General features: G+C 34.3%; 14 protein-coding genes across 14 annotated transcripts; 4 read left to right on the plus strand and 10 right to left on the minus strand.

Moving 5' to 3' along the window:
- Window positions 1-27: 27 nt before the first annotated feature.
- Window positions 28-834, plus strand: EIN_155300 (hypothetical protein; the record flags this gene model as incomplete). Its single annotated transcript, XM_004258146.1, has 1 exon — window positions 28-834. The coding sequence occupies one exon, from the start codon at window positions 28-30 to the stop codon at window positions 832-834; it is 807 nt and encodes a 268-aa protein (XP_004258194.1).
- A 94-nt stretch (window positions 835-928) lies between these two features.
- Window positions 929-2,974, minus strand: EIN_155310 (hypothetical protein; the record flags this gene model as incomplete). Its single annotated transcript, XM_004258147.1, has 1 exon — window positions 929-2,974. The coding sequence occupies one exon, from the start codon at window positions 2,972-2,974 to the stop codon at window positions 929-931; it is 2,046 nt and encodes a 681-aa protein (XP_004258195.1).
- A 331-nt stretch (window positions 2,975-3,305) lies between these two features.
- On the plus strand, window positions 3,306-4,138 carry EIN_155320 (hypothetical protein; the record flags this gene model as incomplete). Its single annotated transcript, XM_004258148.1, has 2 exons — window positions 3,306-3,500; window positions 3,548-4,138. 2 exons carry the CDS (start codon window positions 3,306-3,308, stop codon window positions 4,136-4,138), a joined length of 786 nt encoding a protein of 261 aa, XP_004258196.1.
- Window positions 4,139-5,063: 925 nt separating this feature from the next.
- EIN_155330 (hypothetical protein) lies at window positions 5,064-5,654 on the minus strand (the record flags this gene model as incomplete). Its single annotated transcript, XM_004258149.1, has 1 exon — window positions 5,064-5,654. One exon carries the CDS (start codon window positions 5,652-5,654, stop codon window positions 5,064-5,066), a length of 591 nt encoding a protein of 196 aa, XP_004258197.1.
- A 2,359-nt stretch (window positions 5,655-8,013) lies between these two features.
- On the minus strand, window positions 8,014-9,909 carry EIN_155340 (hypothetical protein; the record flags this gene model as incomplete). Its single annotated transcript, XM_004258150.1, has 1 exon — window positions 8,014-9,909. One exon carries the CDS (start codon window positions 9,907-9,909, stop codon window positions 8,014-8,016), a length of 1,896 nt encoding a protein of 631 aa, XP_004258198.1.
- A 288-nt stretch (window positions 9,910-10,197) lies between these two features.
- Window positions 10,198-10,747, minus strand: EIN_155350 (hypothetical protein; the record flags this gene model as incomplete). The annotated part of the gene is made up of 2 exons (XM_004258151.1): window positions 10,198-10,486; window positions 10,536-10,747. The coding sequence occupies 2 exons, from the start codon at window positions 10,745-10,747 to the stop codon at window positions 10,198-10,200; spliced, it is 501 nt and encodes a 166-aa protein (XP_004258199.1).
- Window positions 10,748-10,953: 206 nt separating this feature from the next.
- Window positions 10,954-13,974, minus strand: EIN_155360 (ATP-dependent RNA helicase DHX8, putative; the record flags this gene model as incomplete). The annotated part of the gene is made up of 2 exons (XM_004258152.1): window positions 10,954-13,558; window positions 13,736-13,974. The coding sequence occupies 2 exons, from the start codon at window positions 13,972-13,974 to the stop codon at window positions 10,954-10,956; spliced, it is 2,844 nt and encodes a 947-aa protein (XP_004258200.1).
- Window positions 13,975-14,924: 950 nt separating this feature from the next.
- Window positions 14,925-16,588, minus strand: EIN_155370 (hypothetical protein; the record flags this gene model as incomplete). The annotated part of the gene is made up of 2 exons (XM_004258153.1): window positions 14,925-16,367; window positions 16,490-16,588. The coding sequence occupies 2 exons, from the start codon at window positions 16,586-16,588 to the stop codon at window positions 14,925-14,927; spliced, it is 1,542 nt and encodes a 513-aa protein (XP_004258201.1).
- Window positions 16,589-18,353: 1,765 nt separating this feature from the next.
- Window positions 18,354-19,274, plus strand: EIN_155380 (hypothetical protein; the record flags this gene model as incomplete). The annotated part of the gene is made up of 1 exon (XM_004258154.1): window positions 18,354-19,274. The coding sequence occupies one exon, from the start codon at window positions 18,354-18,356 to the stop codon at window positions 19,272-19,274; it is 921 nt and encodes a 306-aa protein (XP_004258202.1).
- A 79-nt stretch (window positions 19,275-19,353) lies between these two features.
- EIN_155390 (hypothetical protein) lies at window positions 19,354-20,337 on the minus strand (the record flags this gene model as incomplete). Its single annotated transcript, XM_004258155.1, has 1 exon — window positions 19,354-20,337. The coding sequence occupies one exon, from the start codon at window positions 20,335-20,337 to the stop codon at window positions 19,354-19,356; it is 984 nt and encodes a 327-aa protein (XP_004258203.1).
- A 202-nt stretch (window positions 20,338-20,539) lies between these two features.
- Window positions 20,540-22,678, minus strand: EIN_155400 (hypothetical protein; the record flags this gene model as incomplete). Its single annotated transcript, XM_004258156.1, has 1 exon — window positions 20,540-22,678. The coding sequence occupies one exon, from the start codon at window positions 22,676-22,678 to the stop codon at window positions 20,540-20,542; it is 2,139 nt and encodes a 712-aa protein (XP_004258204.1).
- Window positions 22,679-23,081: 403 nt separating this feature from the next.
- On the minus strand, window positions 23,082-23,639 carry EIN_155410 (26S proteasome non-ATPase regulatory subunit, putative; the record flags this gene model as incomplete). The annotated part of the gene is made up of 1 exon (XM_004258157.1): window positions 23,082-23,639. One exon carries the CDS (start codon window positions 23,637-23,639, stop codon window positions 23,082-23,084), a length of 558 nt encoding a protein of 185 aa, XP_004258205.1.
- Window positions 23,640-23,700: 61 nt separating this feature from the next.
- EIN_155420 (hypothetical protein) lies at window positions 23,701-24,780 on the minus strand (the record flags this gene model as incomplete). Its single annotated transcript, XM_004258158.1, has 2 exons — window positions 23,701-24,397; window positions 24,530-24,780. 2 exons carry the CDS (start codon window positions 24,778-24,780, stop codon window positions 23,701-23,703), a joined length of 948 nt encoding a protein of 315 aa, XP_004258206.1.
- Window positions 24,781-24,989: 209 nt separating this feature from the next.
- EIN_155430 (hypothetical protein) lies at window positions 24,990-27,065 on the plus strand (the record flags this gene model as incomplete). Its single annotated transcript, XM_004258159.1, has 1 exon — window positions 24,990-27,065. The coding sequence occupies one exon, from the start codon at window positions 24,990-24,992 to the stop codon at window positions 27,063-27,065; it is 2,076 nt and encodes a 691-aa protein (XP_004258207.1).
- Window positions 27,066-27,124: the final 59 nt, after the last annotated feature.

Below are 27,124 nucleotides of genomic sequence, written 5' to 3' on the forward strand. Positions count from 1 at the left end.
AAAAATGTTCAAACACAAGAAATAATCATGGTTAATGTAAAGATCACATTCTTTGGTTCAAGCACTGTGGGGAAAACATCACTTATACGACGATATCTCAAGAAGTCTCTTGAAGAAGAATACTTCCCAACGATCCAAGACATCTTCATAACTAAAATAGAGTCTGAGGGGTTTGCTGTGGATGCCAATATCGTCGACACGTCAGGAGATTCGACACTGTCAAAGATGCGCGACGAACAAATTATAGACAGTGACTATATAGTCTTCGTCTATTCTATTAATGACAAAGAGACGTTCGAGAGCGCACACAAAGACATCGGACTCTGCTTAACAGAAGTCTCTGCGTCATACAAAAAACACTTGCCTTCGGTCATCATAGTTGGCAACAAATGCGACTTAAAGAAAGAGCGTGAAGTCTCTTGTATAGCCGGAGAGGAGCTGGCGGTTAAAATACGAAGAGTCTGCCCGTGTGCATTCTTAGAAACCTCGGCCAAAGAAAACACACAAGTGGATGTACTCTTCACAACACTGGCAACTGGAATTCCAGAGATCGAATTGACGCCACTCAGCAAATCATACAGCCGCCCATACCTCTCTCCAAGATCAAAGTTCTCAAGAACAAAAAAAATCCTCCACATCGAAAAGGTGAAAGAAGAAGAAAAAGAACATGAGGTTCAGTCTCTGACTTCCTCCCCAACTACTTCAAGCATTACCACTTTGAGGCTCACTGTCTCTGTAAAGGAGGAACATAAACACAATACGCAAAAACTCGACGGCAGAAAAAAATTCCTCGCAGAATTCATCGGCTTCTTGACACCAAGAAAAACTCTCTAATGTTGTAATTGTATGTTTTATTGATTAAATTGGTAAAATTATGGTTTTTAAATAATAAATAACATCTCAAAAAGAGCAAATTCTAAATAGGTGATCAGTGAGCTCCTAAATAATCAAGTTGTTCCTTGGACAGCAAGTAGGTGGTTTTCTCTAAACGGCCAGATGCTATTAATTCTATTTCTATTCTATTTCTCTCCAATACACTGACAAACTCGTCGTATTTGTATGTTTTGTTGTTGAGCTGCATTTGCTCAATGTAATTCCTTGCAATTTTTGCCCTCTTCTCTATTTCCATTCCGCCACGTATCTCATTTAATCGCATTTCAAGAATCTCGTCACTCAAAATCTCGTCTTTCACCGTTCTGCTTTTTGAAAGAACCAATCTCAATCTTTCAATAATATCATTTTTGAGTTTTTGAAATGTTTTGTTCTCACTGTAGAGATTGAACCACCTCCCTTCCAACACCCATTGTTTCAGTTCCTCACTGCCATATCCCAAAACTACTTTTCCACACAACTCAATTCTATTTTGATTGATCAACTCAAAACAGACAATCCGAGGAATGTCGGAACGAACGGACATAAGTTGGATGAATTTTACTGGTGTTACTTCGACCAAAAGCAGTTCGTTAACAAGACGGCAGACACACATTTCTTCGTCGAAGAATTCACCACACTGTGAGAATGGACAGATCAAGTCATATATACCAGATTGTTCGACTATCGATAGATTCGTCTGAGCAACAAGTTCCCTTGTTTGTTGGTTAACAAGAAGCTGGCCAACAGTCAAGTTCAAAATGTCAAGGGGTATAACAAAGATATCAGAGAGCGCCGAATAGACTTGAACGGTGTGAAGCAACGCGACTACAATATCGGCCTTACTTGTGATGTCCCTCTTCGTTCGCTCGAATATCGCGACCACATCCTCGTTGTAACTTGGTGAAAAAATCTTCTCGACGGCATTACCCAAACATCCAATCACACGAATCTTTTGGGAAATGTGTTGTGGCGATTTCTTAAGAAGATCACCAAGCTTGGTTTGATCATCTGGCGATTCATAGTCAACGAATAAGGAGGCAACTTGGCACGGATACAAGTCGTCATTCATTATGTTGAAAATCTCACTCTCGACCGGCTCGACTTTACTCTGAACCTTTCGCAGTACTCGGATTGGGAAAAAGAGAGGTTCCGCATCCCAACCAAATTCAACCAACTCACTCTGTGTGACTATTTGAAGCGAAACTTTTTCGTTCAAGAAAGAGTTCGTCTTTTCACAGATCACGCCCCAAGGTTGATCCATTGTGTATGTATCAAACTGCTCCACGAAGCGTTCTTCTTTTTTTATTAACCGCGAAACAGTCACGTTGTATTTCTTCTGTGTCGAAGTGTAGTCGCTGGAAAGAGTATTGTAATTACACGAAACAGTGCAGTCGCCAAAACACCAGCTACTGACAACATTATCAAAGAGAGGATTTAAATAGATTGTTGTTTCACCAGAAAACACAAGTCGCGCTCCACTTTTGAGACTGACTGCAAAGTCAAATGGTTTGTTGGCCTTATCAAACGAAATAGCATGTTCAGGAAGGGTGATAACTCTTTTATACGCGAATGAATCCAAATTGAATATATCAACACGATCTTTGCGAAGACCATATATGAGTTTGTTTTGTCTGTCGACGAAGGACGAAATGAAATTTCCAGAACACCTGAGTGTCAGTGTGAAAGTTGTTTGATCTAACACGAAAAAGCCTTTTGGTGTTGTGACGTACACTTTTTCGCCATCAGTCGAAATCGAAGTCCCAAATATTTCAATTTTAGAATAAATAGGATAAACCATCTCGAAGCTTGCACCAAGTACAAAGACAGAATTATCATCTGTGATGATGCATTGCCTCACAGAACCTTCTGTTTGATATTCAAAAACCGATGTTTGCTGAGTGAATGAAAGTGAATCAGAACGCCCAAAAAATAGGGTTTTCGCGTCCACAAATCCGTACGAATCACACGATACATCTACCATTGGTGCTCGTATCACGGAACAAAATATTGTCTTTGCAATGGGAGCGCCAATTGTCTTGAGTGATGCTATGTCCTTTTTTAGCATAGTGTTGTAGTCGGTCATCTCGTCCATTCCGTTCATTGTGATTTTGCTTTTTGAGTCCTTTTCTACATTACCATAACTTATTAACTGTTATTCTCATTTTTCAAATAATCAAAATAAAATGTTAATTAATATTTCAAATATATTTAACGTTTTTTTTATTTCCATGTATAAATTTTTTTACAATTTATAAAACTTCATTAGAATAATTTAATAACCTTTTAAGTTTTATTATTTTAGTTAATTTAATCAATAAAAATAAACTGTATTATCCTATTATTACAAAAATAATTATATTATAATAATCAATTATTTTTTTTGTTTTTAATTAATTAAAAACAATAGTGATAGAAAGAACTAGAAATAGTAAATGTCAACGAGTGGTGATAAGAAAAAAGCCTCAGGTATTTCAATAAATATGGCCACCGCGAAGCGCGAAGAATTGATAGATTTTATACACGCGTGTTCGGAGCGTATTCGTATATTAAAGCAGAAGAACTCTGAACTCCAAGTTGATGCCAAAACACAAACAGAGGAGCGTGAGTTATCTGAGATTCGCGCAAACGTTTGTGTTATCATATTATTAAGTGTTAAATTTGAATTAAGAAAAAGGATTTAGAACGTAAAATTGAAGCGATTAAAAAGGTTCACGACGACAAAGTATCTGAGATGTCTGACAAACTCGAGCAAGTGAAAGAACAACTTAGTATGGCAACCCCCGACATCCCTTCGATATTAAAATTATTAGACGACACTTTGGATTGTGCTGATGGCGAAGACTCCTCCGATAAAGAGGACGAAGTGGTCAAAACTATTCGAAGTGAAGAGACAAAACGCGTGTTAGAAGCAAATGATATGAAATGGAAGACTGAGATGTTGGACCAAAAAGAAACGCAAGAGACTGAATTTAAGAAACAAAAGGAATCATTAGTCTCTAAATATGAAGAAGAGAAAAAAGAACTCACTTCAAAGATCGACGAAAAGACTAAACAACTTCTTAAAGCAGATGAAGATCTTAAAGCGGCAAATCAAATATTTTCTGAATATAAAGCTCGAACATGCAAAACATTCGAGTCGGGAAAGGATTTCAGAAAGGAACACGAAAAGTGTGACGAAGTCATTTTTAAACTGAAAGCTGAAGTCGAAAAGCTGAAATATGAAAATGAAAGACTTCTTGAAGAACTTAAACTAAAGAAAAACTAATTCATTACCGTAGTGTGTTATTGTACTATAGTTTATTTGTAACGTATAGTTATATGGTATTGTACTTGAAATTATAATTTGTTAATAATTAAATTAAACATTGGTTTAATCGTTTGTTATTTAAAGATAAATGTCTGTAAAAAAAATTAAAATACTTATTAATTTAAATATAAATTTATTTACTATTTTATATTTTTAACAAGTTTTTATAATTAATAAATAATTTTTAATTAAAATTAAAAATATAAATAAAATTTTTCAAACATATTTGTATTTTTTTTGTTGTTGTAAATATAGTAGTTGTTATTAATAATTATTAATATTTTTATTAATTTTTTATTTTTTATAAAAAATAAAAATAGTAAAAGTAATAATATTTTTATTAAAAAAAAGTTTGAGAATTAATGTACGTTTAAATTTAATTATTAAAAATATAATTAAATAATTCTATAATAATGATTTATTTTTTTAATCAAATAAATAGTAGCCAAATAACATTTAAATTAAAAGGAGGTATTCTAATTAAAAAAACAGCACATTTATGGTGTTGAATATGTTCAGTTCTAAAATTACAAATCACCGAAAAACAAAAAGTCCAGATAAGGGATTTGTTTAAAAACAGCCGTTTTAACAACAATACTTCGGGATTTTGTAACAAACAATGGGGGTTAATTCCAGCTTAAAATAGATAAATCCAATTCCATTTATTAGATACTAGTTTAAATATAATATATTTATAGTAATTCTGTAATTACCAGATTAGATAGCGAAAATTAAAAGTGACAATTCTCTCACTTATTAATGTGATAAGAAATAATATAGTAAAATGAATTTATACTAATTAGTAAAAAAAGTGAATTATTACCTTTCAAATTAGCACAAAAAGGCAAACGAAGAATAAAAATAAATTACAAGAGATAAATTCCTAGATACGAAGGAATTTTGCAATAATATCAGAGCCTTTACCGAGTGTAATTGACTCATTTTGGGTGAGCATATTTGCAATGAAAGAGTTCAATTGGCTTCCTATCTCAGTAATATCGTCATACGAGATCCACTCGTTATTTGGTAACAAAGCTGCTGTGACTGTGTCGAGGCGGTTAGCTCCGTTTTTGCCATTAGTAGTCTTAATGACAAAGAGATTGTCGAACTCGAAGAGTAAGTCGAGGACCATATGTAAGTTCTCAGCCACTCGATTTGTTTTATACCTTCTCATAGCAGTCTTAGAACTAATTCCACGAGCCACGTCCATTTCCATTTGTTGTTTACATCTCTTCTCGACAATGTAAGTCAAATCGACTCGATCAGTGGGGGAGAAGACAACGGATTTAATAGTGAAGAAGGGGAGTGTAACGTTGGACTTTTTCTTCTGAGGAGTGATAATGATGTCTGCGTGTTGGTTTAAGAGTGCGATAAGAACTGCTTGTTGATAGACCTGATAGTTTCTTAAGTCTTTGTAAAGTTTTGGAGCCTTCTTTGTAATAGTGTTGATGGTGTTGTAGACTTCGACTTGCATTGTGTGATGTAATTTCGAGGTGGGCAAATTGATATAGTAAAGGGGTTGATTTTTCACAAGAAAAACAAAAATGAAAATAGAGGTTTTTCTTACCTCTTACAGTTACCTTCCTAAATCTGTCTATGTATGCGGTTTATCCTTATTCGGATTTTTTTGTCACTTTTTCTATATGTTTTTATCCATTTTTAATTCGTTCGGTCGAGGAGTGACGCTTTGGGATATTTGAACTTGCCGTTCTATTTTAATAGCATTACTGTTTAAACAGCGAAAACAGGGTTCACTCGCTAACACTTTCCATTCCTTCATTTTTGGTTGGTCCTAACATTGGCTATTTATCCCGAAACATTACACTTATTCTGTTTAATATAACTGGGCTTAATCTAAAAAGCCAGCTCGTTTATTTTGGTTATTGTGCTCTATTTTCTTTGCAGTCAAATTTTGAACTGTTTTCAAGCACTCCCCAATTTTCCAGTTCAAAATAAACTGTGTAATAAAGGTCCACTCTATATTTATATAAACGTTGAAAAAAGGTGCACTTCTTTTTTTCTTTTTTGTTTCGGCATTATCATTTTTTTATTTGGAAAAAACGAAGATTTTAAGATAAAATGCCGTGTTTTTTGCACAATTTGGATTTTTTAATTATTTTTTTCAAAAACGCAATTGTTTCTTTATGGTAAAACAATTTTTATATTACTAGTTTTTTAATAATATATTAAAATGAATTGTGTACAAAACGATCCCATTATAAGAGATAAAAAAGCTTTAAAAAAAAATATACAAAAAAAGATATGATCCAAAATTTTTAAAATGTTTTCGAAAAGAAAAATACAAAATTGAATGCAAATTGTGAAAAGTTGTTTTTGTGCTATTTATTTGGTTCATTTCCCGAATTTTCACGGAAATCAACTCGATTTATAAAAGTTTTTAATTAACTAAGTTTTACAAGTGACAATTAGCGGAATATGTCAAGTGCTATATATATTCCATCGAAAAACGGCGAGTAGAGTTTGGGTTTTAATAATAAAAAGAATAATAACTTATAATAATGTGTTAATAAACATTACACAACAATTATATTTTTATAATAAATTAAACTAGAAAAATACTTTGTAACCCCATTTTTTTAGTTCGAATTAACCGTTTCTTCCCAAAAGTGCAACATATCAATAAGATAAACAAATCCCGTTTATTTAACAAGTTTTCAACGTATCAATTGATGAAACGCCAATTTTTTAACAGTTAACACCAATATTAGATTGACTAGAATAATTTGGGAAATTAAAAACAACTAAACAAACTAAAATTGTTTGTTTAGTTGTTTATAACAGAGATATAACTATTAATACAAAAATAAGAAATGTTGAGCTTTTAAATTGGGTAAGACAATCAAGCAACACTTTGACCAACTCGTTCGTCAAACTATATATTTAAATTGTTGTAACTATAAAAATAATTATCGTTTAATGCTTTTAACCACTTATCCAATTGTATTATTTGTTTTCCAAATCTTAATTATCTTATTTTACTGGGCAAGTATAAAAATACTTTTTGATCATTCAAACAAACCGTTTCCAATTCGATACAATCAGTTAATATTTTGAATTGCTGTTTTATTTCAAAAACATCAGTACTGGCTTTCATTCGGAGTTTTTTATTAATTTGCTTTTGCTGATATCAGTCTTGTCATCAATAGTAAAAATATGAAACAACAAACTTTCAAGTTTATCTGTTGTTTAATTCATTATTGTGCAATTACAAAAGATCATTACAGTTCCATCTTATAAGATATCGTTCAATTTAATTAATGAATTTTTTGTGTTTTTAATAAAACTACAGTTTTCATTTTTGCCGTTATTTTTATATTAATTAGACAATTTCTAATAAAATTATTGCTTAAATGATTACCACGTGAACATACTGTTCTTGGTAAAATCTTTCCTATTGGAATGGTGTTACTGTGCTCAATAACACACATACAAACGTCATTCTTACAACCAAAAATGCTTATAAAACAACCTTCACATTCCTTTCGATTCTTTGGTGTTCACTAATACTCAAGAAAACGTTCTTTTCATATTTTGTTCACTAACAATTTCATTCAGTCTTTGTTCTTGTTTTTGATTACTAAACACGAAAATATTTAACTTAAGAAACATTTTACCAGTCAAAAAAAGACCAGCCCCGAATTAAATAAAACTCCAATAAAGTTCGAACAGTTTTATTTTCCGTGTAATTTTATTCAACTTACCCCCGAAAATAAGTTAATTTGGCGCTTTTGAACCACCCCAAAATTAATTTCTCATCGTCAAAACACTGAAAAATATACTGGACCATCGTAAAAACAACATAATAAATTACATCAGAAGAACCTCAACAAGGCCTCCCACATTGATGGTCTAAAAAATTTGAACAACCGCGCGTTTGTTATTTTGAACTTTGGACATTCTATCACTGTAAGATCTTGTAACCCAAATGGCAATGCGACCGGACCCAAATTTGAACAATCTTTCAGGACAATAGACTTTGTCAACGGTGCGTTCATATCCTGAGAATAAAATACAAACACCTTGAAACTTGGCACATTACACACCGAAAAAAAGTTGACATGGTGAAACAGCGTGACAACCTCCACGCCAAGACAATTTTTCAGTTCAAAAACTTTCACTCTTTCTGGTATTTCAAAACGGACTTGTAACACGCAGCCAGTCAGTTTTAATGTCTCCACACTCCGACTTATTTCTGGAAATCCATTTGTAAAAATTAAATATGAAAATGAGACTTTTGCCAGTCCGTCCCAACACAATTTAAACGGCACTTCCTCTTCTATTGTTTGTCCAATTTTTTCGCGAGTTGTTTTCATTATTAAGAATTCACTCTTCTTTGTTTTATCTTTGGAATAAAAAGAGACTGACTGTGGTAGTATGCCATCTGTGAGTTCTTTGACGAAAGTGTTGTCATCGAGCATGTCTTGGTGTGTGTGAAAAACTTCGGTTTGACCATTCAAACCAACCCAGAGGCAGTTTTTGCCATGTGTATTTTCAGTATTTCCAACGCCCAAGTGTACGTCTCTTTCTGGCAAAACCCAAGATTTGATGGAATGACAACTTTTGTGATTTTCTAATTTCTTGTTCCACATTTTGATGATTGCGAAAATTTCCTTCACAACATAATTATCTCTTACAATCAGTCTGATATTTTCAGCATTTTCCCGAAATGTTTCGTCGAATTTCACTAATAACAGACCATCAACCTCACTTGCACAAACTATAAATAAAATGTCTTTTTTAAGTAAAATTTTAGTAAATTTACTATTGATTATAGATAGTGGCGCCTTAATAAATACTTTCGTCAAAGTTTTCAAGTTTGAGATTTCAGAATTTAAGTTCTCGAATACTTCATCATTTGTTTCGACGTTCCATTCGATTTTCAAAATTTGGAGTGTTGACATTTTATCAAATAAATTTTTAAAATAATAATGGAGTGGTAATATTAACTCGTTAATTTTTGGGCGAGTGATTTTCGACAGTATTTCGTTTTTGTTTGAAATTATGAGTTTCATCGTTTGTATCTTGTTGAGTTCGTTAATAGCCACCGAAACGTATTTGTCGTTTTCGTACCGTGTTGCCGATATTTGACACAAAAAAGTTGTGTTGCACAAAAACGATTCCGCACGTTGGAAATATTTTAACTCTCGAAAAAGGTTCTTTCCAATTAGTGAACATAAAATGCACTTTCTGGCTGTAAAGACGCCGATTTGAACTTTTTTTGAAACAGCGACAAAATTAAATAAATCTTCTGGCCGCACAAACATTGCAATTAAAGAGATGAAACTTGCGTCAAACCCACTTTTTTGAGTTGGTGAATTTTTATTCATGATTTTGTTTTTTAATTTGTTGATAAAAATTTGATGATTTGCTAAAAGTACTGCCTGTTCGTCGTATCTCATCATCATGACTTTATATTCACGTTTCTGCATTTCCGTTTTTTCAAACGAAGAATTCATGTCATCTTGAAATTGTTCGTACAGTTCATCAGCATTTTTATAACTTTCCATCGCCTCTTTGTATATTTCTTCGAAATCGTTTTGGTCTATTTCTTTTGTAAAATCCTCATCAAAATTTTTCACAAATTCGTTTTGGCGCATTTTCATGATTTTCTCTTTGATGTTTTGTAATTCTGTGGTGACTTCTTTCGTTTTGTTTAATAATTCCTCATATTGTTGGTGAAGTTTTTGGACGTTCGTAAAATCTTGCATTTTTTCAGAAACAACTTCCATTCTAAAAAAATGATTTTACCTATTTTCAAGTTCTTATAGTTCAAAAAGGTTTTTCACTTTAGTATCCCATTAATATCAAATTTATAATAAACTGAATAATATTTTATGGTACATTGATTTACTTTTTGATAATAAAATGTATTATATAAATATAGTAAAATAAACCATACAAATTTACTAGATGCTATCAACAATAAAGAAGTGATTAGAAACACACAAGAGAAGAAATATCAATCAAATTACTTAAGAAGTTGTCCATCAAGTTGTTTATTCGATCTCGTCGAAGTGATATGACTTCAGTTGTTTGTATTGTTTTGGAGTCATATGTCTGATCTTGTTTTTGTTAGTGACTTGTTGAACAACAGTGTTCTTCAAGATGTTTTGCTTCTTTCTAATTATACTCTCCTTTCGTGCTTCTTTACGTTTGGCTTCTTCCTCTTCCTTTCTCGCCATGATCTCGGCATCAACCTTTTGCATGATTTTACGACGCGCTTTGATCGCCATTTTCTCGTCCCAGCTCATCCCAGCACCATTCACATTGAAATTGACGGACCGTCTAGAAATAAATATTGTACTGTTTTAATCCAAATGTCGTTATAACAAACTTCTGATGAGTCTGCTTCCAAGGACGCCCAGAAACATTTTTCGATTGAATCGGTTTTGAAATGACTTCTTTTTGTGAACACGAAAGCTCGGACTCCTCTTTAAGAGACGCGTCAAGCAAATCATCGGCTTGCTTTGTCTTTTCGGCAGGTTTTGATTGTTCACTCGAGGTGGTTTCTTTAGGAACTTCTGTAACTACTTTCGCTTCAGCCATTTTCGAAAATAAAAAGTTCTTAGGGTTTTCATTAAAAAAACACAAAAACGTCAAAATTTTATATTTAATAATATTAAAAAAAATTACCATTTGATATTTCATAAAAATTCAAAAAATAAATTTTGTGTAAAAAAACACAAAATACTCAATCTAGTTTTATTCAATCATATTCCTACTACATGGTCAATTCTTTGTTTCATTTTTGATTATAATTGAAATAAATACGTGAAATTCTTTGTAAATCCAAAAACAAACAATCTATTGCCAACTTTCCATGTGTTTTGGTCTTTGTTAAACCTGTCATGGAGTGGCTTTATTTTTTCTTTTCTCATTCTTTCGTTCAGGTGCTTCCCATCAGCCACTTGGTAAAACGCGGGGGCAAGTTCAATCAACCACTTGGGGTCAATGGAGATTGTCTCTCTCATGTACTCTTTGCTTGTCAAGACCAGTTCATGGTAGACAACCCACTCAGGGTTTCGACCAAACAAAGCCGAGGTTGGGTGTAAAAACACTTGCTGTCCATCAACAACGGTTCGGTAACCTTCTTGTGCATCTCTCTTTGCCGCATGGACAAAGAACCCAGCAACAATGCACTTCAAAACCGGTGTTGTGTCTCCACCACAACTCACCATTTCTATGTTGTACTTTTTCATAATTTTAACAATTTGGTTTCGAACTTCTTCACACCTCAAAAGCGACCGCAAGTTAATGTAATGGCTCTTGCACCAACTGCCAGTTTTCCCATTTTTAATCCACTGGTTGTATACGTGTAATAATGTTATCTGATCGCCAGCAACATTTTCAAAATCCTTTTTCCTCCTCTCCGCCTCTTCGGCTTTTTCTTTTGGTCGGTAGAAAAAGTTCCCAACAGAAAGCGCCGCAACAACGGTGGCAGCTTCTTCCGAACACTTGAACTCCTCGGAGGAAATGAGCATTTTTGCCAATGGAGGTTCAAGTGGAAATTCAGACATTTTGGTCCCAACACGTGTCAGCTCACCGTTATCGTCCAACGCCCCAATTGAAAATAAGTGGTGCATTGCGCTGTACAACGCTGTTTCGACTGGTGGATCCATGAAATCGAATTTCTGTACATTTTGTATTCCCATTGCCTTTAACAACAAGACAGTTGTCTCCAAGTTTGCTCTTTGTATTTCAGGAACCGTCATTTGCGTCATTTCATGGTCGAACGCAGCCTCGGTGTACAACCTGAAACACTTTCCAGGACCAGTTCTTCCTGCTCTACCAGAACGCTGTGAGGCGCACGCTTGGCTTATTGGCGTGATCAACAACTGGTCCATCCCAAGTTTGGGGTTGTAGACATTCTGTTTGACAAACCCCGAGTCGACGACGTATTTGATCCCGTCAATGGTGATGGATGTCTCTGCAATGTTTGTTGCAACAACACACTTTCTGCAAAATTTTTCCGCTGGCTCGAATATCTGTTTTTGTTGATCTGTTGGCAGTGCGGCGTATATTGGAAGTGCTTTTAATTTGGGGCAGTTTTTAGAAAAGGTTTTCGACTTTGCGTTGATCGCATTGCATACATTATCAATCTCCTCTTGCCCTGTCAAAAAGAATAAAATGTCTCCCGGATCTTCGTTCATGTGAATTTGTAAAATTATTTCTATTCCAGCATAAACATAATCCATCTCAGGTTCTCTCAAATACTCAATCGTCACAGGGTACGTTCTTCCGGGGATTCTTACTATTGGCGCCTTCAGGAAATATTCAGAAAACTTCTCCGCTTCAAGTGTTGCGGAAGTTACAATTAATTTGAAGTTCTTTCTCCTCAAACACGTCTGTTTCAACAACCCAAACAAAATATCAGTTCCCACAGTTCTTTCGTGGGCTTCATCCAAAATTATAACGGAGTATTGTTTCATATCAGGATCTGTCAAGTACTCTCTCAACAACATACCATCAGTCATATACTTAATTCGCGTCTTTCGGGACGTCCTGTCATCAAATCGAATATAATACCCGACCTCTTCGCTCACTTTGCACCCCATTTCCTCCGACACTCTTTGTGACACGCTTATGGTTGCTACTCGACGCGGTTGTGTGCACCCTATTCTCCCACCTTTCGAGTACCCCTCCTCGTCCAAATATTGTGTAATTTGTGTTGTCTTTCCACACCCAGTTTCCCCAATGATAATCAATATTTGGTTGTTCTTGATTTTTTCCATCAGTTCTCCTCTCATGGAAAATATTGGGAGTTCCTTTCTCTTTTCTTGAATACTCTTGTGGAAAGTATTTTCTGCGCTCTTTTCGTTTTCTTCCCACTTCCTTATCTCGTCGGCTCCGATGACGACCTCTTTGAATGGCGAGTTTTCACTCTGTATTTTTTCACTTTTTTTGCATTCTCCCTCTTTTTTTCTCCTCTCAAGCGTCGTGTCATTCCTCCAACTGTCAATCTCGCTTCTTTGTTTTTGTGATTTGTCAGTTCCACTTTCCAGTTTCTCTTCTTTCGTTTTTGTGTCCCTTCTCTTTTTCGCAAGGGTTAGTGACATCTGTGCGCTTCTCTGTAAATGTCCCTCTGGTTGTCTGTTGACTTCCAATAAATTAGTTTCGAAAATTTGTTTGACTTTCCCTTTCAAAAAATCTGGCTCGTCAATATTTAATTCCACGTCACCAACAGTCATCTCTTCTATTTTGAGATCCAACGCGGGGAGATCAGATTGCTTCATTACACCAGCAGCAACCAATTTTTCCATCTCGGCTCGTTCTTCTGAAGTGTCTCTCCTCCTTTCGGCAACTCGTTCTGTCTCTCTTCCTCGTCGTTTGTGGACAGGAATCTCTGGGCCTCGTCGTCTGTCTGTCAAAACTATTTATATAGTATTTAATTATAAAGTATAGTTTCGGTTTAAAATAATAATATTTTTTATTAAATATAATAAAAATGAGTATAGTAAAGTTTATGATAGTATTATTAATAAAGTATAATTTATACTACAAATACCAAAAAGAACTATAATTTTATTAACAAACCTGGTATTCATTTTTTGAAAGTGTTGATTTGAATCGTAAATGTCGAAAAACTTTCCCAGTTTTTCAGGATCATCGACAGTCAAAATTTTCTCAAATTTTGTGATGAACTCTCCACGTGAGTTACACTTCTTAACGACAGCTAATATGTTTTCCGCAATGTCAAGATTAGCCGTTCCATATAACTCCTCGAGGTATTTGCAATAAGCGTTTAACACAGACATCTCCTTTAAAACATCCATCAAACTTTTAATGAGTTCTAAAAATTAAATCAAGAATAATGTTGTACTATACTTATAATTATTTTATTAATATAAATAACCATATTTTTATAGTTAAATTATATAACAAATTAATTATAAATTTCAAATTTACTGGACCTACTTATTTTATAGTTTATAATAACAAAAGTAAAAATACAATACAATATAGTAAAATAAGTTATAAACAACTAGTAAACAGAAGTAAGTTGAGAAAACAAAAGAAGTCCAATACTTTTCGAAAGAGCCCGAAAAAGGACCATCAAGTAGAACTTAAAATTCCGAAGAAATGATTGCACTTGTCTTGTTGTTTGTATGCATTTCTATGACGGAGGGGTCTTGTGCCAGTTGGGCTCTCCGCAAATTTTCGGACGACTATAAAAATTGTTTTGGCAACTCAACCACAACGGCCGAAAAACACAGTTGTCTCCGAAGCTGGAAATTTTCTTTGAACGACACGGATTGCCTTGACATCAAATACCAGCAACTCTTCCAACAATTTTGTTTTGGTCACAACGCTGGATCGTTCGTCTGCAACTTCTAATTTTTCTTTGATTCTTTTGTTGTTTTACTGTATCATTAATTTATAATTGTTTTGTTACTACTTCTAATACATTTCTTTTTGAAACACAATATTTGTATCATAAATATTTTATTATTTTATTATTTCTTTATAATACATTTTTTATCAATCAAACATGTATTATATTCAAATTGTAATTTTATATTAAAATAATCGTACAAAAACACAGTTACAAATTTTCTTTTTAACAAAATAAAAAAATAATTGTACTAATAATATTAAATTGTTTTATTATTCACTTATAATACATTTTTAAAGAACCAAATACATGTATTATAAATATATAGTTTTTTTAATTAGAATACTAGTACAAAAAATAAAACTGACTTTATAAGATTTGCTAACATCGTCATTTTTTCTTTTCCTTTTTTTCCTTTTTCTTCTCGTCTTTTTCCTTCTTCTTTTCGTCCTTTTCTTTTTCCTTTTCCTTTTTGTCTTTGTCGCCCTTATGAAACTTTGAGAACAACTTACTTTGCTTTGGAGAGTTTTTCTGTGAGGAGGACATCTTTGGAGTTAAAGAAGGCGAAGTGTCTTGGAACACGCCGATGGGGCGCATTCCACTCTTTTTGGAAGAAGGAAGAGAGTCTCTTGAACCGATAGATCCATTTCTTTCAGTTTCTCGTGTTGGGTAATCGTCGGATAACATCAACTCGTCGTCGATACACGAGCTGAGCTTTTCGAGTTCATCAGGTCCCAATTTACGTTCTAACGTGTCCAGTTGTTGAATTAATTCTTGTTGCTCTTTGAAGAGTCTGTCATATTCTCCTTTCAAAGCCATATTTTCCGCGTCGAGTTTATTGATTTTAGCGTTGTAAGCTTGTGTGAATGTATTGATAGTGTCCAGTGTAGCGTGATAGATTTGATAATCATCATAGACGTACTTCTCCAACTTGATAGCGTCAAGGAGTTGATTCGACAAGTTCCCCGGCAAGAGGTCTAATATTCCTTGGATGTTATTTTTGATGGCATCAAGTAACTTCTCAAAGGCTTTATTCATCTCTTCTTCACTCTCCGGCTCTTCTTTATATTCCACGGGATGCGCGTCAACGTATTTGAACATCTTCTCTCCCACACAATTGCCATTCATCTTCTTAATCGTTTGTTGTAAGTCGATGAGAAACCCTTCGCACATCGAAGTGTTAGTATAAATGTTCTGAATGATTAATGAGACAAATTCAAGCTTATATAACACAGGGACTAATTGCGGTCGGCGATCATCATCAAACATTAACATGAACGGGTCGTTGACATTCTGACAGATCGTATATGTGAAAAAAAGCTCATTAAAGATCTTTTCAATCACCACCGTCTCAACTTCCCCTTCCCGCATGATCTTAAAAAATTTCGTGAAGAACATCCGCACAAAGTCCGGCAAATACTCCGCGTTCTTAATAAAGTCCTCATTCAATGCACAAAAGATCTGTGCGATCTTGTCTAAGGACGCTTGATAACTCGCTATGTCTTCCGCTGTGGTTATTTCCTTCGACTGGAAGTTCATCGCTATTTTAAACTCCTCCGAGTAATCCCCACCAGACGACAATCCAAAGATAATCGGCTCAAAGATGTCCAACAAATAATTCTTGAAATGGTAATGGACAAATTGATTGTAAAACGGAATGAAAAACGTCGAGTGCTGGAAGGATGAGGAATCTATGGTAAGTGTGTCCGTCGTCAAGAAGTCTATATCAATCGCCCACATTAATAACTCCATAAACCTCCCATGGACTTTAAAGTAATCACTAATCAATCGCGCATACTCGACACTCCGGTTTTGTCGTTGCTGAGTCACTAACTGCTTGTTACACATGATACTATTCATATATTATAATGTACTAGTAATTTTACTAGAGTAAAACTGAACTTGAAATACTACGTCACGGAGAACGCGACATAATATAAAGAAAAAGAACAAACAGTCCGCACTACGGCTTCAAGAAGATTGTGTCGACGTGAAAAGAGAAGTTTGTCGAAGTCGGATTTGGACGGGTTTCTGTCGTCACTCACGTCGCTCATTTCTTTGATAAATAGTTTGTTTGTAAATGAGAAAATGTTTTTCGATTGTGCTATTTCTTCACTTTCTTGGTATTTCTTTTTCTAAACAATTTGGTATTAATATTATAGTTTGTATATGGTTTGTATATGGTTTTAATTCGATTGTTCGTCTTTTAGAAATAGTGAAATTACAAGGAGGTGGAGACTAAAAATATGGGATTAAAAAACGCTCAAATTGACTGGGGTTTTAATTGAATTATTTACTTTCAACTATATTAGTTTAATTATAGTTGTTTTACTATATGGAATAGAAAATCAATTTTGAATTTGGGATCGAAACTGAGTTTTTCAATTTAATTTAATTCAGTTAAATTAGATTTTTAATATTTATATTATAAAAATAAGCTTTGAAAAAAATACAAGTTTTAAACTGTTTTTATTAGACAACAAAAATATAAGTCAAGTTGATTGTTTTTTAAGAACAATTCTTATTATTATTATAGTTATAAATTATATTAAATCTAGAATATTAAAAATGTTTCAAAATTTTGCTGTTTGGTATAATGCTAATTAAGACCAACTTTTAATTTTAATTTTTATTTATAAAGTATAACAAATTAGATCAAATGAGGGGTTAAGCATTATCTTACTCTTATTCACCAGTCGACTTTTTTAATTAATTGTCAACTTATTTTTAAAAATAGAATTATTCAACTATTTTAAACAAGTAGACAAACCATTAGTTATTATTACTGTTTTTATTTTAAGGAAATAAAATAGTTGAAATATTAGAGTATTTTTATTTGATGATTAATAAATAATAACTTTACAAAAAAACTTTTAAAATAATAATGTTTTGAGTCTCGAATAAAGTAACAAGTTGATAAAATCCAAATAACATAATAAATATAATCTAAGGTTAAGTATTCAACACAATTAACAGTTATTTAACTGTTTTTTTTGGTAAGTTGAAAATGGTTAGATAAAGAATTTCAATTAAAATGATATAAAGACATTGTCATTCAAAGAACGCACAGATCAGGACCAAGTATTCAATTTTTTCTTTATCTTGTTTTTATTTTTTTGATTATTTAAAACTAATTCAATTTTGATTTGCGAAGGTTATTCAAATATTCTATTGTTATTGCTGAGTTGAAAGATGTTTTATTTCAATTTTATTGTTACTTGTCTGTTTTTTAATATAAAACTCTATAATGGTTCAGGTAACAATTATGTTATCGAATTCTTCCATTATAATGTAGTGCTTGATGTCATTTTGTATAAAATACTTGATTACTATTTGACATCAATTGTTTCTTTACCAATGATCAAAACTATCTCACTGTTTTCTCAATTTTATTTTACTATTGGATCAATCAATGTCTTTGGTACCATTAACAACTCTAAATGATTGTATATTCTATTATAATCTATTTTATTTTTAGAATAATTAATATTACACTTTCTAAATAACATAATAATTATATTAAATTTTTAAAATAAAAAAAAAAGCAGATGTTTAATAAATATATTATTTTATTTTATTAGTTTTCAATTATCAACATCTTATATTTTATTAATTGTTATATTATAAAATGCTACTTTTTTATTTTAATTAATTAATTAAAATAAATTATTTATAAATTATAAATCAATTCCAAAACCATTCAAATACTATTATTAATAGCATAATGTAAGTAACCTTGTAAAAACGACTATATATAGTAAAAATACCATAACAATAGTTTATCTTGGACTTGAACTTATAAATACAACCAAGAGCTGTATGTGTGACTATGTTCGCTCAAGTATGTCATTCATTGAATCGAATGCCAGTCATGTCAAAGTGAATTCCCAAAAATTGCGTGAGAAAGTTCTTCCTCATCTCGACGAGATCATATCGTATAAATTTGACACTTCGATTCATGTTGCGCCACAAGACGTTGAGTCTCGTTTGCGATATATCTTGTTAGTCGATGCTCTCAATTTTTGCTTTTGGCCAACAGCGAATTTTGAATATGACAATTTGACTGTTGGTCTTACAAAGCTTGAGAAAGACCACCCCGAGTACTTTGAACCGGAACACATGACGGAAATAACACCGGAGATTTTGGCGCACTATTTAGTCTTTCAAAACTCCCCAATCCCAAACATCTCGGAACGGACAAGGCTCTTCAAAGAAGTTGGGGAAGTCCTTGTAAAGCGTTTCAATAGCAAGGCGGAGAATTTGATAGTCGAGACACAAGGATGTGCAAGTGCTTTAGTAACCCTAATAGCTAAGGAGTTTCCTGGGTTCCGCGACTCCACTGTATACAAAGGGCGCCAAGTCTTCTTTTACAAACGCGCGCAAATAGTCGTCGGAGACATTTCTGGTATGTGCGACAACATCAAGCATCTTGAGGAATTAACAGGGTTTGCGGATTATCGAATACCTCAATTATTGCTGGGATGGGATTGCCTTGATTTTTTAGATCAATCGTTAAAGGAAAAAATTATTAATAAAATAGAAATAAGTGCGGGGAGTGAAGAAGAGTGCGAATTGAGATGTACCGTACTTTCTGCTATAAAAATAATACAGAAATCTATTGAGGAAATTAAACACGAAAAAGTTAATGGAAACGTTATCGACTGGTTCTTATGGTCGACGGGAGAAAAAAATAAGGACAATCTCCCACCACATCATAGAACTAATACTATTTTCTATTAATCTTCGGGTTGGATACTGTATTATATTTATTAGATTGAATATGGTTTTTTATTGATACTAAAGTGAAAAAGTGAATCAATTAGATAAATTGGGTCAGATCTAAGAACGCATTAAACCCTTCTGCATTTTCCTCGTTCTGCTCTTCGTTTTCTCCACTCTCTGTTTTCTCACTTTTTTGCTCAATTTTTTCGACTTTTTGAGCTGTGTCGTTTTGGTCATTACTTTCGTTTTCTAGTAACTTTACTATAACGTCAGGATTGTCCATCTTCTCTTTACTCTTTTTGTTCTCTCTTTCCACCATTCTCTCATATTCTTCCTGATATCCAACGTACGTTTTGTCTTTACATAAAGTATCCATTTTAACCATAAATTCTCTATCAAAACACTTTCCCATCACAATTTGTTCCGACCAATTCTCCGAGATTTCGTTATCAATTTTTTCATTCATCAAAACGTCGTCACTTTTCAAAGACAGAAAGACGCCCGGTGCGTTTCGTGCCATCAATCTTATCATTTCACTTTCGACGACGGAACGAACGGCGTTATATCTTCTGAAATTTTCGTGTTCTTTTTTGTTGTTACTGATAATTTGAATTTTCCGCGTCTCCCAGTCGACGCTTTTGATCACGGCGATGTACTCCTCCTTCTGTTTTTCCTTTGGTAGGTCGCATTCAATAAATATAACGCCTTGACTTTCTGGCTTTGGTTCTCCGGTGTAATACACAAATTCGCAAACGTCTCTTCTGTGTCTTCCCACAAAGGCATTTCCTTCTTTCTTGAATACCACATTCAGTGTTTTCTCATAAACACCATCGCCTCTTAAATTGCTTTCATTGAGCTCATCCTCGACGACTCGGATATAAATCCGACGCTTCACTTTACTCGCGACGTTCTGACTTAACGTATTGATGAAGGAAGAGTCCTTCATGACGAAGAGTTGTGGGGCTTTTAAAAACTGAGAACTGAACAGAGTTGTCTTCCAGTCGTTTTTATAATTCAAGTCTTTGGTGTTCTTTTGTTTCTCTAAGAGTTTTGTATGGAGTTCCGTGATTCTTTGAGTCATATTAAGTTGCAACAGATTGGTATTTTCTGCAGTCTCATTTTGTTCATTTTGTGTAATAAAAGTAGTCACGGATTGCGGGTCTTTCACTGTGTTTTGTAAATATGTAATTTGTGGCACGGAAAATTCCAAATCAGTGATGTGCGTGCTCTATTCTTGATTCAAAAAAATACACATCTTTCCCATCTCATGCGAGAGATCACTACTAACTCCTTGGATTACTTGAGTCATTAAACGACTCGGTCTTTTCCCTCCAAACCGTCGTTTTGTTGAGTTCATTTGCTTCAAATTCATTTCCACTCAATTTATTAAGCCCATTGTATTTATCATTGAATTGAATATCAGTGTTTGTTTTGCTTGCCAAAAGCATATCCTTTTCATCAAGTAAATTGTAGTACATTCCTTTTTGTGGATGGGAGAAGAAAAAGTAGTAAAACGACGTGATAAACTTCAAATTGTTTTTGACAAGAGCGGTGTCGTTATTTGAAAGATACATCAATAGGTCGATAATTTCTGGGAACAATTCGTCGGTGATATTTTTGTCAAAGACCGAAAACTCAACAAGTTTTTCTATAAAGCAATGAATGACTTCGCTACTAGAACATCGAATCATTCCTTTAATAATCTTTATTAACGTTTCTACTATACTTTTGATATGCTTTTCTGGGTGTGAAAATCTATGGAGTATTTGATAAAACTCTTCAAAAACACGATATAACCCCACAAATTCTTCGGAGTTGTATTTTTGGAACATCCACTTTGCAGATTTCTTGACAGTTCCTTCAAAGCTAATCAAATAACTTTCCAACAACGTTGGGTCTGGCCACGTCTTTCCAAAGACTCCAATAAAGTCGGCGACTGTTTCAAAATAGATCGCGCAGTTATTTTTCCCGAAGAATCCCAGTTGTTCTATCGTAGTAAAAATAGCCAAATGCAAATAGAGCAACTCCTCCAAATTGAATAACTTCTCGACTCTCCCAAAACACGCAAACAAAATTGGGAAATAGTACCTTAAACTATTCATTGTTGATATAATAACCATAAGTGGTATTTTGTCCTTAGCGGTATCAAAGACGGAAGTCAATTGGAACATTGTGTATACCAATTCCTTATACACCAAAATCAATTCAGTTATATGTGTTTGGAGCAGTCTGTCCAAGGACCCCATAGTGCAGACCAAAATATCAACGCATTCCGATTTAAAGCAATGTTTAAAAAATAGAATCATTCGACTTAAAAGAAAGTCATCACCTGCAATTTCCCCACTTCGTTTTTCAAAGTAATTGGTGACATTAATAATAGTAAAGTTTATAGAATCTTGATGCTTCTTATGGTTATATAACTTGATGATATTAAAGAAAGTATTGATATAGAGTTTATAGATAAGTCGAGAACTCATTTCCCTTTCTAACGCTTGTGCCATATTCTCTCCAAATACTTTGACCAATTCCAAGAGCCCATCGACTTCCAAATTTGTCACGTCAAAGAGCTGCAAATTCATCACCCAAAGTCTTCGAACGTGTTTCTCGTCGAGCATTAACCCACCCATTGAGCAATCATCAGAGAATGGGACGATGAATGGGATCTTATCAAATTTCTTATAGACCTTCAGATATTCATTTTGCAGTTTTGTGTGATACGCCAAAAATGCAGTTCGAAATTCGGAGAGGGCAATCCACTTCCCTGCAATGCGAGTGAACAGCCCCAGTGTTCTTTGATATTCTTCTGTTTGCTTGCATGACACCATTACCGTTAAAAACGTCTCAGACAAGATTTTGAGGCATTGATGATCGACGGGGTATGTCATTCTGACGATCGCGTGGATGATCATCATGTGGAGCTTAAACATGTGATACAGAAACATTTCGGAGTCTTCTTGTAAGCTTTTTGTTTTATATTCCGTCGTCGTAATTTTTCTTAAAAGTAATGAAATTCGATTTAAAATAGAACATCGCGTGTTTTGATCGTAAATGTCGGTCGCTCGTGCAAAAGGCATTGATAATTGGTTCGTCATAGTTATCAAAAATTCCGCTGTTAAAAAACTCGGACGTGGACTTTGAGTTAACCACTTTTCATAGATCTCAACACAGGCCATTACCCGCCTTTCGCTCGCTGTTGAAATACCATCATGTAAACACGCTCCTATGATTGACAACGTGAAATTAAATCGGTCTCGAAATGGTGTTAAAATGCGGCTTTGTTCCATGAAGAAATTTGGATTCGCTTGAAGGGAAAAGAGAATTTCTGTAATAATTTTGTTCCGTGTTTCCTTTGGATATTGTAACAACCCATCGTCCTCAAAATTGTTCGGAACTACTTTAATATCAACACAATCAATTATCATTACTATCTTTTGTGGTTTTTAAATCAAGTTCTTATACCTGACTAAAATCATTTATTTTTCAGTTCTTTTTCGATTTCGTCTTTTAAAGGAATTTTCCGTATTGTATTATATATTTATTATAAATATATCATATTTTATGATACATTTTTGTATAAAAATCAAAAATAATTCTAATTGAATTATTTATTGAAAATTCAAAACATATTTTTAATCAATAATTAATTAATTAATTAATTATAATTATTATTAGTGATATATTCATATTTAATAAATTATAATTATTTCAAACTAAAATTTATTAATAAATAATATAGTTTTATTTATAAATGGATATTTTCATTCACATAAATAAAATAAAGTGGATGAAAACGTCAAAGTAGAACTAAAAAAAATAAAAAGTGATTTAATACGGTACAATAAAGAATCCGCAATAAATCGAGCTTTCCTTTACATTTGGTCGTAAAGTGATTTGCAAGACTTTACCTTTTCTTGCGACAAGTACTTCAATTCCTCCTCCTAAATATGATTGTGTTATTTGTCCTATTTTATTCAATGGCTTTTCATCTTCGACGTATTTATATCCGCCATATTGTATTATCACATCACCCTCTTCGAATCCACACTTTTCTGCTGGTGAATTTGGATCGATCTTTTGTACTATAGCGAGTGGAGTCATTTCAATGTTTCTATTTTCTCTCTCTTTATTCTTAGATGCCTCATGCATTCCAAAAAGTGTGCTTTCCATTCTTTGCATGAGTTCCTTGTAATCCGTTTCAAGGCAGTTGTATTCGTGTCGTATCTTTCTTAACGCCATGATCATGTCTGAATTAGGATTTGGATATCCTTCCTCGTCCACCTCTTTGAAATTTTTGATTGCTGGGGTGTTTAAATATCGGGTTAATTCATCAAGCCGTTTTTCCATCCTCTGCTGCTCTTTTTGCATCTCAAGTAATGACTCCATCTCTGAGTTTTCTAGTTTCTTGAATTTAAACTATTAATTTATAATAAACATCTTATTTACATCACTTCACATTCTTCACTAGAAATGCATGCTTCAAACAATTCTCCAAGCTCATCCGCATCGACGGCTCTTTCACTATCAACTTTCTGATAAAGTCTTTGGCGATATAAGACACATACACGGGGAAACTGATTAACATGGGATTGACTTGTTGTTTGTTGACAAAGTCTATTGAACCAAAGGGAGTGTACCCAGTCAACAGTTCAAACGTAAGAACCCCTAAACTCCATAAATCAACGGCCTTATCGTACGTCTTGTTCTCAATTAATTCCGGACTTAAATAGTCGGGTGTACCGCAACACGTCTTCCTCTTACAATCACTCCGCACAGACCATCCAAAGTCAGATAACTTCACGTCTCCATTCATGTCAAGTAAAATATTCTCCGGCTTGAGGTCTCGGTGAATGCACTTTCTCTGGTGAATGTGAATCAGAGCATCCGTCGTTTGTTTCACGTATTTCGCCGCTTCTGGTTCGGAAAACCGAATCTGTTTTTGCAGTAATTTGTATAACTCCCCTCCCTTACAAAATTCCATCACTAAAAAATACCGCGTTTCGTCGTCGAAAAAAGCAAATAACTTCACTACATTGTGATGATTAAAATGTGACATCAACTCAACCTCGCGCTTTAACTGAATCGTCATGTTGTAACGCTCAATTTTCCTCTTGTGGAGGACTTTAATTGCACACACATAGTTGCTTGTTCTTAATTCTTTTGTCATCAACTTTATAACAAAATTTGGTAAACACTTTAATAAGTGAAGGCATTTACTTAATAAACAAGTCATAATGTGTAAAGTTAATAATAAAATAAAGAAGTAAAGAATAAACTTTAGTTTGTACTTGGCAAGATATACTGTGCCAAACCTCCCTTCACCTAGAGGTTGACCGATCGAAAACATTTTCAAGTTGTATTTGGAACAAACGGTCGGCCTGAATGGTTGATATAACAGGTCGGAGCTGAACACATGTAACAGAGAAAATCTGATGACACGGAATGGAAGTTTTGGCTTCATATCTGCGTCGTACTGTTTTATCGTCTGTAACATTGTGTGGTGAATTTGATTTGGCTTAATGCTCATTTAACTGTAATTAAAAGTTTTTTAATAATAAATATATTATATCCAATAAAAATGAATTAAAAACAATGTTAATATTTCATGTAAGTTAACACACTTTTATTTCACTTTTTAATAATAACTTTTTTGTTACAATTTCATGACATGGACAGATATTAATAAACGTTTTTTTCAATAAAACAAGAACTTTAAAAATTCGAAAGGAAAAAGAGATGGAGGGTATAATGAAGAAAAAAATCAACGATTTGGGTATAACAAACGAGCTTGAGGATATTAAAATCACCGAAGATACTGTCCACATTTTAAAGGACATCTACGACTATGTCATTCAGTCTGACACTGAAGCATCAGTGTTCCGATTTTTTTTGCTGAACAACACTTTCAACAAAGCATTTATTCCTCTTCTCAAGACGTTGACATCCAAATCACTGATTAATACATCTAAAGAATCAGTGAAATTGATTCTTAAAATGATGCTCAGGTATTTGGAGGCGTGTGGGGTTCTTACTGCGTCCTCACAAACGATATATTCCTCTGGAAAGCCCATCCTTAACTATGACCTCTTTCCGCTCTTCTCAATCATTTTATCATCTGAGATCGGGAAAGTCGGAACGGAAAATCCAACTCGAAATTCAGAGCTTTCTCTTCAGATCTGCGAATTAATCATCACCAAAACAACCCCGAAAATTGCTGATGTGTTGATTCCGTCCAACATTTTTGAGATTTGCGGGATTGTATTTGGCGGAATGGAAAATCTGAGTGAAAATTTGGTGACATCAGCAATTTCCCTTGTCATCTCTTCGTGTTACCTTTGTTTTGATTCATTTGAGACGTTCCAGATGCAATCTCGCACGGAAGAAAAAGCTTCGAAACTTCAAAATCTTCTCGCAGCCGAAACGAAAAGAGAGAAGATGAGAGATTCTCGTCGTTCAAAGCGTTCCGTCGTGTTCTCAGTTGGTGGAACGGGGACGAACAAAGTGCCCAATGTTTCCGTTTCTGTCTTTCGGCTCAGTATTGGGGAGAAAGTGTACTTTGCAAAGACTCTTCGCCCGGGGCGGTGTGACGGGTGTGACAAAGTAGCTGAAGTGATCTCTAAAATCGTAACTTCAAACTATCAGACGCTAGTGACGTACATCAAACGCACCACCGACACCGAGATGCGTCAGAAGTGTTTTGTGGTAGTTGGACTTCTGTTAAAAGCAGTAGACTTTGATTTTTCGGAGATCGTTGCTGTTGACTTCTTGATGAATTTAATTGACACCGGACTGTTTTGGTACACGAAGACGGAGAAGAAGATTGTCGATTACTTAACGACGCGGATAGTTGTGTGGACTATCAATCAGGTATTAGACAAGATAGGGAAGATAGAGGAGACGTCCGCCTTACAACTTGAGACGTCGTCGATTGATCCGAATGAGTTTTTTGAAGACTTCATTAAATGCGGGCTGCTCGACTTTTACGTGAAAATTGTCCAAAATTTTATTCCCGACCGCATGCCGAATGACTTGCTATTACAAGTGCTCATTGGGATGTACAAGTGTGGAGTTCTGTGTGAGAAGATGAAATTGATGAACGAGAATGGGCAACGGGTGTATGACGAATTTCTGAAGACGTTTTGTACGGAAAGGAGTTGTACAGTAGTGATCTATATCGTTGGATGTCTTTACGTTGACAAATTTGGGGAGGGGAGTGCGGTGAAGACGGTGCTAGACATTCTCACGAGAATGGAAGGAGAGAGTGCGGCCGGATTTCTCTATCGTGTGCCGTTGCTCTTAGAACTTGTCAAAATCGTGAGAGAGAAGAACGTGATGGATCAAAATGAACATGCGCAAGCGTTCTATATGTTTAGTGAGAGGATGATTAAGAAGTTCAATGACGACATTGTGATCGACAAAACACTGCTGATCAATTCCATCTTCCCGTCGTACAGAGATTTGATGAATGTCGCACATCTCCCACGACCAAAACGAACGAGAAAAGGGAAGACGGAAGATGAACCGAGTCAAAAAGTGTCTGAAGAATATAATGAAAGTACACAGAGAGAAGGAGAGATTCAAACTGATATGGAGAATATCGTGAAAACAAAGGGGGAAGAGAAAGTGACGAAAAAGAAAAGAAAATTGGTTGAAATAGTCGAGGAAGAGCCGGAGAATTTGGAGGACATTTTTAACGACGATTTTGATTTGGATGTCCCGACGTTTCAACGTGAAGAGAAAGAACATCGGAAAGAAGAAGAAGACAAAGAAGGTGAAGACAACGAATTTGTTGAGAAAAGACCAGTGGAGTGATTGATTGTTTGAAGGGATCACCATGTTTGTTAGTTCAAAATTCAAAGAGTATTACTGTG

This window comes from Entamoeba invadens, assembly GCF_000330505.1.
Source record: "Entamoeba invadens IP1 unplaced genomic scaffold scaff_1105074726367, whole genome shotgun sequence".
Classification (NCBI taxonomy): domain Eukaryota; phylum Evosea; order Mastigamoebida; family Endamoebidae; genus Entamoeba; species Entamoeba invadens.